This window comes from Danio rerio, chromosome 10 (genome assembly GCF_052040795.2).
Source record: "Danio rerio strain M-AB ecotype USA chromosome 10, GRCz13ab, whole genome shotgun sequence".
Taxonomy (NCBI): Eukaryota; Metazoa; Chordata; class Actinopteri; order Cypriniformes; family Danionidae; genus Danio; species Danio rerio.
Window position 1 is genome coordinate 9619930 of NC_141030.1, and position 14726 is coordinate 9634655.

Below are 14726 nucleotides of genomic sequence, written 5' to 3' on the forward strand. Positions count from 1 at the left end.
TTTGAATGCATCTTTTATTGTTTTTCTCCACCTCCTCCATCATCCTCTCATTCTCCTCCTCTTATTTCTCCTTCTCATCATTCTCCTGCTCATCCTGCTGCTGATTTTCCTCTTTCTGTTTCTCTTCTTCACCTCCTCCTCCTCCTTTATCTCCTCTTTCAAGTCCATCATCTCAATGTCCTCCTCATCCTCCTCACTTTCCTTCTCCTCTTTCATCCTGCTCCTCTCCTTCTCCTCTTTCCTCCTGCTCCTTCGCTCCTTTTTCTCCTCTTTCATCCTTCTCTTTCTCTTTTTCCTTCCATCCTCCTCCTCCTCAGTCTTGTCCACCTCCTTCTCCATCATTGTCTCATTTGTTTCCTCCTCTTTTATCTTTCTCTCTTTCCCTCCATCCTCCTCTTTAATCTTTTCCTCCTCCTTCTCAATCACTGGCTCCTCCACCTTCTCCACTTTCTTCCTTCTCCTTCTCTTTTTCTTGTCTTTCACCTCCTCCTCCATAATCCTGTCCTCCTTCTCCTCCTCTTGTTCTCCGCAGGATAAGTCAGTGTGTGTCAGTGGGATTTCTCCTTTACTGACGTCCATCTCGTCCTCAACAGAGCGTATTTCATGAATGATGACAGAATTCACATCCAGACAGTTCTCAAACGTGGAGCAGCACAGAGAGTCATCTGTTAGAGGAGAAATGAAGTGGATACACATTTTACACTGTCATTTTCAAGATGTCTGTGTGAAGAATACAATGTATTAATAGCATTATAGACTGATGTGTTTATTTACCATCAGTGCCCTTGTCTGGAGAGTTTGGGAGCTCTTTCTGCTCTTCCTCCTCTTCATCCTCCATCTCTTTGTTGGACGTGAGGCAAGAGATTTTCATGTGTTTTCTGCACGCTCTGAAGAACGACGCCAGCCGGCTCTTTTTCTTCCTCTTTTCTTTCAGCTCATCTGTTAAAAGGGAAACGATTGTAGTACACACTTTTCCACAGTCATTTGAGAGGAAATACAAAGAAAAACAATATTCAAAGATGTACTGTGGATTTACAACATTAATTTTTAAGTTAAGTGCTTGTAAACAATTTATTTGGGCTGAATTTAAACAAACAAATTAGGTTGAATATTACTAAATTTGATTTGTTTGCTTAAATTCAACACATATAAATTGTTTGCAACAACTTATATGAAGCTCTCGAATTTAATCTAAGATATATTCATCTGTGTCCAGAACATTAAGGAAGGTCTCATGGTGTTGGAACTACACAAGGTTAAGCAATTAATAACAGAATTGTAATATTTTGGGTGAATTAATCCTCAAACTGTATAGAATGTGGTTTAAATAATCTCATATCAGGGAAACCCCTTTACAATGTAGGCCTAAATACCGCTCACCATTGGAGCTGTCGGGTGTTTGACTGGACTGCACATTTTTCGGGTGAGCTCTGAGGAAAGAGGGCAGTTTAAAGAAGCTCTTTTTCTTCGGCTTCACCACTGGTTCCTCCATTCTTGATTGGTCGTCCTCCAGTTGGAAACACATTGTTGACGGTGTGTCACTGGGATATTTCTGGTCCGCAGTCATAGTGGTGGCAATCTCGGTCTTACACCGTGGATTGCCAAAAAACTTCGGGGTATGTAGCTCGGACATCAGCAAATCACCAGTAGCTTCGCTAGTTTGAAAAGCCATGAATAGCTCAAGTTTTTCACTAGGAAAGCTGTTTAGTCGATGTCAGACACAAACACTGCTACAACCTCTAAGCCAGAGTTTTCAGAGTGCTGCACAGCTCTACGTACAGCTCAGAACGCGTTCTAAATGATGATTCTAAACTGTAACTATGGCAACAGGACACTTCTCTGAGATGTTTTCTTTCAAAGAGAAATGACTGAAGATGAAGTAAAAGTACATTAATACACATCTCAGCTGGATAACCTCCTTTATAAGCAAGCAAAGCTGTTTTATTTGTGAGTTTTAAATAATAATTAATTAAAAATGGATATATTTGATGGCAGAGGACTAAAAAAAAAGTTTTGTGAAACTCAAACAACAAAACTCTCTTCATAAATACACTTTAAATAACGTATTACAAAAATACAGAACTGCAATATACTTTTGTACTACACTCTCAGAAATAAAGGCAGGAGAGCTGTCACTGGGTGGCCCCTTTTTAAAAAGCTACATATTTGTACCTAAAAGGTCCCTATTAATACATCAAGGGTACATATTAGTACCTAAAAAGTACAAAAGTCTACCTCTTAAAATGTTTAGGTACAAATAAAAGCTTTTGAGGTGTCATTATGGACCCTTTTAGTGCAAATTTAAAAAGGTCCACCCCAGTGACAGCTCTTGTACCTTTATTTCTGCATCAATCAGGGGCGGACTTAACCAATAAGCAAGGTAAGCAACCGCTTAGGTCCCCGGTAAATAGGGAGCCTTGGCCAATGCCAAGAAGCCTATATTAATAATCCTAAAGGTATTTAATAGTGTTTCTATTATATGTTGTAAAAATCTGTCTATAATCATTCAGATTTTAACGTTACTACTTCTTTTCTAAACCGGGGCCCCTATGAATAGTGAAACGTTCCTTCCTTACTGGACATGCAAATATTAAAATCTAGTCACAAATCATGGCTAAACTGTACATAATTTGTGAGCTTGTTTTTTTATTTGTGAATTTAGATAAAAACACATCTCAGCTGGATAAATTCCTTTATAAGCAACCAAAGCTGTTTTATTTGTGAGTTTAAATAATAATTCATTAGAAATTGATATATTTAATGGCAGTAGACTCAAAAAAAAAAAAAAAAGGTTTTGTGAAACTCAAACAACAAAACTCATAAATACATTTTAAATAACGTATTACAAAAATACAGAACCGCAATACTACACTCAGAAATAAAGGCAGGAGAGCTGTCACTGGGGTGGTCCCTTTTTAAAAGCTACACATTTGAACCTGAGGGGTCCCTATTAATACATCAAGGGTATACTAGTACCTAAAAAGTACAAAAGTGTTCCTCTTAAAATGTTTAGGTACAAATAAAAGCTTTTGAGGTATTTTTATGCACCCTTTTAGTGCAAATGTGTATCTTTTGAAAAGGTCCACCCCAGTGACAGCTCTTGTACTGTGAAATATACTTTAAAATACATAAAATATATCCAACCAGTTTCTATAGGTATAAAGTTAAAATTTCTGTATCGCGTGTTTTCGTGTAATGGATGTTGAGATTATGTTATGCATTTTTTTTATTGTATGTATGTTAATTTTTTCTGGTTCGATGTTGAATGTATATTTAATATACTGAGTGGTCATAGAATTATTATTAAGAAAAGAGATGTCAGATTTTTTATAAAAAAGATATAGATAAGAATCTCCCGTTTATGTTTAATCTGTTGATGTTATTAGGCAAGTTTCATATTCACAAGTGTAAATGGTCGGAGAGGAAGCCTAACATCTTCCATTTCAAGGCTGATTTAAACATTTATTTTGAGACTCTTAACGGAATTTCAAGTCGTAAAGCGACCAGAACTGTGAATATGCTAAAACAGCTGAACTCCTCTTCTCTATGGTAAATGTTATGTACACCAGCTCCTATATTTGTTTTGTTTTTCTTTCTCTCCTTCTTTTTTTCTTTCTGTTATATTTGCTTACACATGTTATGCTAAAATGTGTAACATTGAAAGAATTGTTATGCATTTGATTGGAAATGTTCAGCAAATACAATCAATAATTTTTTTTAGATGTATCCTTTCTTTTACTTTACCTCCAGTCCTGCAGATGGCGTGCACTGAGCGCTGAGACTCACTGAAAATGAATGAATGAATGAATGATAAATTGTTACATGCCTACTCAGAATCTGTTTGAGCATCATTTTGTGTAATGGTGTGTTTATTAAATGGCTTTGTGTGTTTCCTCAGGAAGCACCGCTGTGGGTTCTGGCTCTACATCCAGTTTCAGTCCTCACTGGTGTCTCGGAGAAAGAGGTATTGAGCTCCACTGGAATAACGTTAAAACTAGGGCTGTGTACTTAATCAAAATACAATCTCGGACTCAATTTTGACCAATTGAAAAAAAAATTACAATTAAGATTAACTGATTGTTGTGCCATACATAAATACAGTTGACGCCAGAATTATTAGCCCCCCTTCGAATTTTTTTCTTCTTTTTAAAAATATTTTCCAAATGATGAACAGAGCGAGGAATTTTCACAGTGTGTCTGATAATATTTTTTCTTCTGGAGAAAGTCTTATTTGTTTTATTTCGGCTAGAATAAAAGCCGTTTTACATTTTTTAAACACCATTTTAGGGACAACATTTTTTTCCGATAGTCTACAGAACAAACCATCGTTATGCAATAACTTGCCTAATTACCCTAACCTGTTTAACGACGGGGTGGAGTGATAGAGACAACAGGAGGTAAGATCCAATATGCAGGTTTATTCAGCGTCAGGCAAGCAGTGGTCATACAGGTACAAACGGGTATGTGTAGGCAAATCCAGAATCGTAGTAATATAAACAGGCAATAGGTCGAAAGGCAGGCGGCTAAACAGGAGAACACGGATGAGCAAGGCTAAGAACTAAACACAGGAAAACAAGACAGGGAAAACGCTTCGTAATGCTACTGGTACAGCTAACAAGACTCAGCAACCTGGATGGGTAAATGCGTGGCTTATGTAGGGAGTGTATCAGTCTCTGACAAGGTTCAGGTGGTGAGTGTAATCAAGCTAGATGAATGAGCATGGGTGTCTGGGCGAAGTGCATGTATGAATATGTAGTCCTGGGAAAGGCGGAAGTGTAGTCCATGGTTATAGTGTGAGAACCAGCGATCGCTCTCAAGAGTTATGTGACAACCTGCCTAGTTAACTTAATTAACCTATTTAAGCCTTTAAATGTCACTTTAAGCTGTATAGAAGTGTCTTGAAAAATGTCTAGTCAAATATTATTTACTGTCATCATAACATCATAACGAAGATAAACTAAATCAGTTATTAGAGATGAGTTATCAAAACTATTATGTTTAAAAATGTGTTGAAAAATATTCCCTCCATTAAACAGAAATTTTGGTAAAAAATAAACAAGCGGTCAAATAATTCAGGGGGGCTAATAATTCTGACTTCAACTGTATACGTATACACTACCTAACGAAAATGATGTCGCCTATCGCAGTTTTAGGAACAACAAATAATAACTTCTAGTTGATCATTTTGTATCAGAAGTGGATTATATGAAAGGTAAAGGCTTCTAGATTAGATCATCCACACATCTCTACAATGACTCAAATCACTTTACTCAAATCACTCAAAGTCATCTGGAAAGGCAAAAAAAGTGTTCCTGTCTCAGAGTTCATCAAGATTCTTTGGATTCATCTTCAATGCCTCCTCCTTCATCTCACCCCAGACAAGCTCAATAATGTTCATGTTTGGTGGCTGGGCTGGCTAATCCTGGAGCACCTTGACCCTCTTTGCTTTCAGGAACTTTAATATGGAGGCTGATGTATGAGAATGAGCACTATCCTGCTGAAGAGTTTGCCCTCTCCTGTGGTTTGTAATGTAAAGGGCAGCACAAATGTCTTGATACCTCAGGCTGTTGATGTTGCCATCCACTCTGCAGATCTCCATACTGAATGTAACCCCAAACCATGATTTTTCCTTCACCAAACTTGACTGATTTCTGTGAGAATCTTGGGTCTATGTTGATTCCAGTAGGTCTTCTGCAGTATTTATGAAGATTGTAATGAAGTTCAACAGAAAATTCATCAAAAAAATCCACCTTCTGCCACTTTTCCAAATGATCATCTCGAAGTCAAGTTATTATTTGTTGCTCCTACAACTGTTGTTTCTCTTCCATACATACATAATACTTTTAAATAATTGCTATGCGATTACTATGTTGACCAAAATAGTCATTTGATTTTTTTTCTGTAATCGAGCAGCACTAATTTAAATGTTTTAGTCTTATTGTTATTAGACTCTAATAGTTTTTTTTACACAACCTCGTTCTGTTGTCCAGCTATGGATTCTGATTCTTGGTGCTGCATTTGGATTTTCCTCATACGGACCGATCGCCTTGTTCGGAGTGATTGCGAGTGAAAGCGCCCCATCCAACTTCTGCGGGACGTCCCACGCCATTGTAGCTCTGATGGCAAATGGTAAATCAATGCATTCTGTCATTAAATAGTCCATACAGAAGATTGAATGTTTCTTAAAACCATTTATTACCACCATCCTTTGAGGACTTTGAGGACAACACATTCACTTAATACAGTTCATTGAACATCTACACATTGACATCACCTATATACTATATAACTGCAGGTTAACTATGCTTATATATAATAACTTTACTGTTAAAAGTTATTAGTTTCTAGTTAACTACTTTAAGTTATTAGTAATTAATAGTGTTATGGTAAATTATGTTGATTGTAATGCAATAATGTGCTCCTTTTTTAAAACTATTATTCTGAAATGTGCTATACAAATAAGCTTGAAATGATTTTAATAATGTTTTCTTTCAGTTGGTGCATTCATTGCCGGCCTGCCATTCAGTACCATTGCCAAACGCTACAGCTGGGACACAGCATTCTGGGTAGCAGAGGTCTCCTGCGCCATAACCACAGTTTGTTTCTTCTTCGTCCGTAACATGCGCACAAAAATGGGCCATGTGCCTAAAAAGATGGACTAATCCTCTTATTAAATCCAATCAGAGAGCCCTGCCAATGTGAGAGCACTCGGACAGGACATTTACATGCCAGTGATGCATTAATGTATATTTTTATCACGCATCTCAATTCGTTTGATTATGATATTAATATTTGTTTCTCAAGCTTATTCGGCAGCAATATCAGACATTATTTTAGAGATAAACCTTTTGTTACTGTAAAAACAGAAATGTTTACACACTTTTCGAGCACGGAGAGCTGTTTACTTTCTTAGTATTTATTAACATGAATAATTTCACATGAATGTTGTTTGATTCGCGTACGATTTGTGTACGATTGTCCAGTGTTTTAGTTACATTTCAAGAGCTTTGGTGCTGAAATGAGCTTAAATGTACTGTATTGTTGTTTTGCACTTGAAACATCTGTCATTTTGTCACCGGATTTCTGCTATACCATTCCTAAGCTATGTGTAAGATTTTTTATTTGCATTTTTCTGGACAACAGTAAAAAAATCAAATATCCAAAGATGCCGCTTAAATTATAAAGAAATCTGTGTTTTTGAAACAAATGAAGACAGCAGAAGTCGATGATTCATTTGAGTTATATAGTTTAATGTGTTTACTGCTCCAAAATATCATAAATATTTTAAAAAATAGAACATATTGTTTTCAAAGGAGAAAAAGTTTTTGTTTTTTACCCAGACATTTTAAAAGAATATATTTTAGAGCAGTAATCACTATACTGTAAAACTGTGATATTTTTATCCAAGGTTATCATACTGTCAGAATCTCATACCGGCCCATGCCTACTGGCTTATATATAAGATCCAAACATGAACCATATCTGGGCCTAGTCTCAGTCAAGTTAATAACTTATAACTCGGCCTAAACTGAACTGCAAAGAAATTCATAAACCCATGAAGCATCGCGCTTTAGGTGCATAAATAATGGTAATAGTTAGTAATGCTTAATTAATAATAATATGAATTGTTAAATAATAATTTGGTAAATAAAATCTATGTAATGTAGGTTTAATTCTGTTATTTTGCAAGATACATAGAATATTAAATCTTGATTGTTCTGAATTAAAATCAAGGCATTAGAAGATGCAAACTGGAAGTTACTTTGTGGATTAAAATATTTATTTACTCAAAATAATAAAACAATTTAAATGTATTATAAATGTGGGTCAAAGGCCAAACTTACGTGGCCCACATATCAGTGTTTAACCTCTGGCCCATATCTTGCATGCCGCCCTAAAGACAGTGCCACCTCTGTCTGGGACATGTTTTGCCCACATGCTGTATGTCAGTGCCTGATGTGCCAGCTTCATGACAAATCTGGGCCAGAATTCTTTGCTACCTGGGTAGCTGTTCATAATAACTGCTTAGAGATTTCTAAAACATATATGTGGACATTTAATATTGGACCAAAATATCTTTAAAAAATATATATTTCAAATGTTTATTCAACTAGCATGTATTTTGACCATGTAGAAATAAAGGATCTTGTTTTTTTTTTTTTTTTTTTTTATAAAAATAAGTTAGAATTATAATTTCTTAGTGTATCAAGACAAGAGTATCACATATGCACTTTTTTTGGCATTTTCTGAAGCAACTGTCGAATGCAAAAGCCATTAGCTACTCGTGATATCTCTCTAAGAATAAGATGTCATAATGTTCAATGTGGTCACATCAGGCTGTTGTTTCATCTGCTGCCACTTGGTGGAGTCTTGTCTAAATCAAGAAAACCGTCTGTGGAAAAAAATAATATACATTCTCGATCCTAATAAACACATTAAAATGCCTGAAAAACAACCAAAGCTAGACATAAAAGATAGAAGATTGATATGTGTCTTGAAGCATCCAAGGACCACAGGAGAGAGAGACAAACAAACTCTTTCTGCAGTTTCTTTTCTATGGCCCACCCCACTCCCCCATTTTGGCATCTAGGCTGAGAGTAAAACAAGAGTGCACACAATATGCGGCACTGCTTTGTTCGTTGTTTTGTTCTCTTTTTTCATTTCCAGCAACTGTAAGAAAAATTATCTACTGAAAGACTCTATTAATTTGGAAAACACTGCCAAAACCTCCAGTCCACATGAAATTCTTTACTATCCACAAGAAATGCCGCTGCTTTGGACTTCCAAATGACAGTTAAACCCATGGAAATACACCGTCCCAGACTAGGCCTCATCCGAAGATCCCAAAAAGGTTTGAATCGTCCCGTAATTAATATTCCTTGAGAAAGAACCCATGAGGAACCAATTATTCAATAAGACCTCCAACCCCCATTGTTTAATGTGACATACAGGACGGTTGACGCGTTCAGACGGTGGATTCAAAGGTCCAGCGTCGCCGCCATTGGTTAGTTCTCGATCCTCGACTGCTTGCAAGACGATAATTGAGATCATATGTGGGCTCGACCTGAGCTCAGGATAACCTGGAAGCATTTATTTTATGGAAAAGATGTTTAGTTAAGTGCAGCGCTGTGGTCTAATGAGGCTGGACTGGGTTCTGTGATGAATATGATTGGTGAAAGCTCTGAAGGCTGGTTCCTGAGTCCTTCCTTCCTTGCGCATCAGGTTACAGATTAGTAGACTTCCTGTCCACTCCATGCATTCACCTTAGAAAAGACAATTCTTTTTGATGAAGCTTACGTATTAGACTCAGATGCATTAATCCTTTTCTTTGTGACTTAGGGGTTGATAAGAATGGTTCTGGAAAGCTTCAGGAGTTGCCCTCTGGCGACATTGGGAGACAGGTAAAATTCATTAGCATTTCTTTGTCAGGATTATTAATTAATATTAAAGAAGTTCATAGATATAAATAGGCCTATCTGAATAATGTGATGATATTTGGGGGGTGAGAGTCATAAAGCCATGGATGATGCAATTTGCAACATGTCACTTTGAATTGTAATTTTCATTCATTTTGTTGACTTTTTTCTTGAAAAATAGTGCATTTTCATACCATTTAGCTTGTACAAATTTATACCAATTAGCCACTAATCAACCAAATTTTAAAACAGTTATGTTTCCGTCAAAATGTTGGACACAAATTGGCAGTGGCACCCCCAGAAAATTTTCTTAGGGGTGGTCAAGTAAGGCCAAACCAAATCTTGAGGTGGCACAAAAAAAAAGAAAATAATAATAATAAATACATAAATAAATTGTGTATATATTGTGAATAATGAGTAATGTTATATTATTGTTTCTGGTCAATTAAAACAATGAAGCTTTTATTAATTCCATTAATTGCTCTTGAAATATTACAATTTATTCCTTGAAATAATACAGCAAGTATGTGCAAACCAAATAAAAATCTATATTTAGTTTAAAAACAACTTTGAGGTAAGTTATTTTTCACATACTTTTATTGTATAACATACAGTATATGCCATGTCTAAAATTAATGGAGATTAATGAATGAATTAATAAAACAAACAAATGAATAAACTGAGCAAAAGACAATACTACAAACACACACACTTACTATACAGACCCTAATGCTATCATTTAGCCATGTTCCTTTTTGATCCACAATATATTAATACATATTGTTCTATTTATATACCTATTAGCAAAATACACCCACAAAATTATTTTGAATTTGGCCCTTTTAAGTCAACCAGCAAAGTAATAGAGTTACTAAATAAACTACATTCTGAAAAGCTGATTTCAAAATGCATCTATTTTTGGGAGGGATTTGTGCTTTTCAGTCAGATAAAACACAACTGTTTCATTTAAAAATTAATAATTTCTTAACAAAATGTGTGCAATCTAAGTGGATCAGCTACGTCGGTGGCGCTGATCAATCCACAATAATTTAGTGGCAGGAATTTATTTATTGAAATAATGTGAATTTACGTAAGTACATTTAAATTAATAATATCAACAACTAAATCATATTGGGGTGGCCCTTGGGGGTGCCCCTGCAAATTGGGTTAGATTGCACCACAATCTCACAGCAATTCATAAAATGTTTTGTAAAAATAGTGGCTAATTTGTATAACTAAAGGGAAGTGAACTCAGAAGTCATCAAACTGATGTTATCAGAGCAAAACTGCTGTTCCTGAGCAGAAACAAATGGTCAGATTTTATTAAAGATTACCGAAGCAAACAGTTTTTGTATTTTATATAGATTAGTTGTTTAACTAAAGACAAAAAAATGGCAAAATTTTATGCAGACTTTAGGAGTCTGTATTAAACACAACCTACTTTAATGTTTTGCTCTACAAAATAAATTAGTCACACTGTTTTCGAAAATGTGAATGTATGCATCTATAATATAAAGCATACAGTGCATCCGGAAAGTTTTCATAGCGCTTTACTTTTTCCACATTTTTTGATGTTGCAGATTTATTCCAAAATGGATAAAATCTTTTATTTCCTCACAATTCTACACACAATACCCTATAATGACAATGTGAAAAAATATTTTTTTGAAATTGTTGCAAATTTATAAAAAAAAAAATTTGAAAAATCACATGTTTGCTCAATACTTTGGGTCATTGTTCTGCTGGAAGATGTGGAAAAAATGAAGTGTTATGAATACCTTCCGGATGCACTGTATGTTCCTAATAAGTATGTGTGAGTGTATGCTGTTTTAATTATAGAACAAATTGTTGGAGTATTGTCCAATTGCTTACAATAGACCTTAACTGTATGTTAAATATACACTGGAAAATCTTGAAGAATCTCACTTTGAATTTGTCTCACACATTTTGACATCATTCACGCACCACATATTTAATATAAAATATCATATGTAATTTGTACTATTTATGTAGTCTGCCAATAGCATAAAAGGCAGGCATTCATGCTTGTTTATTCCTCTGTAAAATTTTAGGTCCCACTTTATATTAAGTGTCCTTAACTACTATGTACTTCCTTTAAAAAATAAATACTATGTACTTACTGTGTTTATGATGTATTTGAGAACACTTGTGGTGCTTTTGAGTTGGGATAGAGGTTGGGTTATGAACAGGTTTTGTGGTATGGGTAGGTTTAAGGGTGGGTTAAGGTGTAAGGGGTGGTCAACATTGTATTTACAAATGTAATTACAAAAGTTAATTAAAGATGTAATTACATACTGGTATTTAATCAAGCATAAGTACACCGTAAATACGTGTATTTACACAATAAGTACATTGTAACAAACTATTAATTCCTGTGTAAGTACTTATTAAGGCCACTTAATATAAAGTGGGACCAAATTTTACACTTTCATATAAATGACTTCATATTAAGTTCATACCAATTTGCCACTAAATCATCAAAATGTAAAACCATTGTATTGAAAAGAGGGGAAAAAATAATAATAAAAAAAAAGAAATTATTAAAGTATTAAAATGTCATGCGGTCTTAAATCCGGTTAAAGTTAGATTTGTGTTCAAGGTCAGTTGAGTTTTACTGTTTTAGAAGTAAAAATTCCCTATCACGTTAATTATTTATCAATCACACTATTAACATTAATTCAACATATTATAAGCAATAGTGTTTTTTACCAAACTTCATGCTGAAAACTACATTACCCACAATGCTGTACAGAAAAAAAATCACCAGTGAAGGAGTCTCAGCATGCAAAAGAGATCTTTAGCTGTCCCAAAAACTGCAAATTACGAGTCATTTTACCTGTACTTTTAAAATACTTACACATTTAAGCTACATTACACCAGTCCGGACCACGTTAACTCCTCTGATAAGATGTATGTATATGCCCTGAACCAAAATGCACTCTATTTGTTCGACTGTACATGTTAGTCTTGTGTAAGTATGCAAGTCTCCAATCTCCCAAAGTTAAAAAGTGTATTTTTCACTGCTGCCGAATAAGTAATCTCACAAGGTGGCCTTAGATGGCAATCTTTAGATCTTGAACTGCAGTCTACTTTTCTTCCCTTCAACACTGTCACTTGTGATATCAGACTAAACAAGAGGTCTTTCACCCCAGTCGCGTGTCCCTCTAAACTAACTCGCATGGCAGGTGCCTCCCTTCTTATTTGGCCAGTAAAGACTTAAGAATAATATGCAGCGAGCACAGACAGCTTTGTGCATGTGTGCATGTATGCCGTGACCCCCAGTCGCCTCATCTCGTGTCCTTCATGCTCTGAGCCGTTGATTACAGCTCCTGGGGGGATTTCTCGAATCTAGATGGGGGGAATCTAGAGCTCCAGTCACTTAGGATCAAGACAGGGCCAGGAAATCGCTACGGACTTAAAGCTAAATATATAATTCCTCCCGTGCCGGTAATCACAAGGTCCAGACGATTTGAAATGACAGTTTAACCACTTCAAACTCAAAGACGTTTCTGTTCAATAGGATTCATCTAATGAGCACACCCTGTGCCGAGATGTAATTGCACATATAGCACAGGTTGAGGTCGTTCAGGTTGGATGGAGGGCAACCGGAAGGAAACTATTTCCACAGCACAGAATAGTTTTCAGTTTGTATGTGGTATATATAAACTAATTTTGAATATATATATATATATATATATATATATATATATATATATATATATATATAATTTTAGCTTGAGTAGGGTCTAAACAAAGAATTGAAACATATATTTAGATGCAATAATATATATAAAAGATGTTTTTACTTTTTGGAAAACTAAAAAAACATACATTTTTATGTTTCATTTTGGCCAATCAAATGTCCCTAAAATGTGTCCCTATCAATAGTAGCAAATCTTGGTTCATCAATGTGGCTACTCATATAAAAGCCAATCACATTTCTGTATACAACAAGTCTAAACTGTAAATCAATTTGTCACTTTCCTGAAATACATCCCATAAAGGAGCATTTACTAAATCGTTTTTCTTACTATGCATAATGCACTACACTGGGAAACACCACATGTGACTGCATCATGTTAAAAAACTGTGTGAATGTAAATTTTGTAAATTAGAAACTAGGAAAAAAAGGATCATCTAAAAATTCCACACATTACAAATAAATGTACCTGCATTTGATTATGTCTTTCATATGTAATTGTTACCACATCTCATGCAATATGTCACTATCATTAATGATCACAGTACAAATGACCTATTTAGATGTTGTTTTTCTTATCAGAGGACACTCTCTATCAGGATCACATTGTGATTTCGGACACAATTTTGTCGTCTGAGACAAATATTAGAAATCTTTAGGGATGCCTACATTCCTAGGCTAAAATCTGTGGTCTTTTTTGATCATTGGTTTCACAGACAACAAATTAACAGGCATTGTGATCAAAATTTTCCTCCATTAAAAATTGAGGGTTTCTCCATAAAACTTTTGCCAGAATAGTTGACAGTTCATTCTGCTGTGGTGACCCCTGATAAGTAATTGAATAAGCCAAAGGAAAATTAAAATTTCAGACACTTTCAGTCAGACTTTTCTTATGATGAGCATAAAACCAAAAAGCAATTGGAGCATCAAACCTGATGCTGCAATTAGCAAAAAAAAAAACCTTCAAACCACTTCAGGGAAATGTTTGTAATTACATATGTAGCACAGGTTGCGGTCGTTCAGGTTGGATGGAGGGCAACCGGAAGGAAACTTTTTCCATAGCACAGAATAGCTTTCAGTTTGTATGTGGAATGTATAAACTAATTTAGAAGAAATGTATAGAATTTTAGATTGTGTAGAGTCCAAACAAAGAATTAAAACATACTGGGCTCTATTTTGACGGTCCATTCGCAAAGCGCAAAGCGCAAACGCTTTCAGGGCATGTTAGAACGCATTTTTGCTAATTTAAGGACGGGAAAATCTGCTTTGCGCCATGGCGCATGGTCTAAAAGGGTTGAGTTTATTTTCTTAATGAGTTATAGGTGTGTTTTGAGAATAAACCAATTCTTAAGTCTCATCTCACATTCCCTTTAAGAGCCAGCTGCGTCGCTCCATAAGCACATTTTGATGTAAAAATAAGTTCACTTTCGCTTTTGCTCTCGTGGATAGGGAAACCTTTCAAAACTATTTCTAAATTCAGTTCTAATTTCCAGCAAACGAATAAATGAACAATAATAACCAAGTGTGGTAAAAATACTGAGTCATTTCCAAATACACCTGCCATGCCCCATATGGTCTAAAATTTGACA

The 14726-nt window shown here is 35.3% G+C and overlaps 2 protein-coding genes across 4 annotated transcripts; one reads left to right on the plus strand and one right to left on the minus strand.

The window, feature by feature from the left end:
- On the minus strand, nt 1-2768 carry LOC101882704 (uncharacterized). Its single transcript, XM_087270153.1, has 3 exons — nt 1381-2768; nt 775-939; nt 1-665 (listed from the first exon to the last, which is right to left on the minus strand). The coding sequence occupies exons 1-3, from the start codon at nt 1670-1672 to the stop codon at nt 40-42; spliced, it is 1083 nt and encodes a 360-aa protein (XP_087126279.1). The 5' UTR covers nt 1673-2768; the 3' UTR covers nt 1-39.
- Nucleotides 1857-8180, plus strand: slc37a4bl (solute carrier family 37 member 4b-like). Of its 3 annotated transcripts, XM_087270198.1 has the most exons (5): nt 1857-1947; nt 3387-3549; nt 3899-3964; nt 5991-6129; nt 6496-8180. In XM_087270198.1, the coding sequence occupies exons 2-5, from the start codon at nt 3547-3549 to the stop codon at nt 6660-6662; spliced, it is 375 nt and encodes a 124-aa protein (XP_087126324.1). In that variant the 5' UTR covers nt 1857-1947; nt 3387-3546; the 3' UTR covers nt 6663-8180. The 3 variants fall into 3 exon arrangements, 1 of the variants encoding a protein (XP_087126324.1); XR_015500785.1 differs by lacking the exon at nt 3387-3549; XR_015500784.1 differs by lacking the exons at nt 1857-1947; nt 3387-3549 and adding an exon at nt 2105-2380.
- Nucleotides 8181-14726: the final 6546 nt, after the last annotated feature.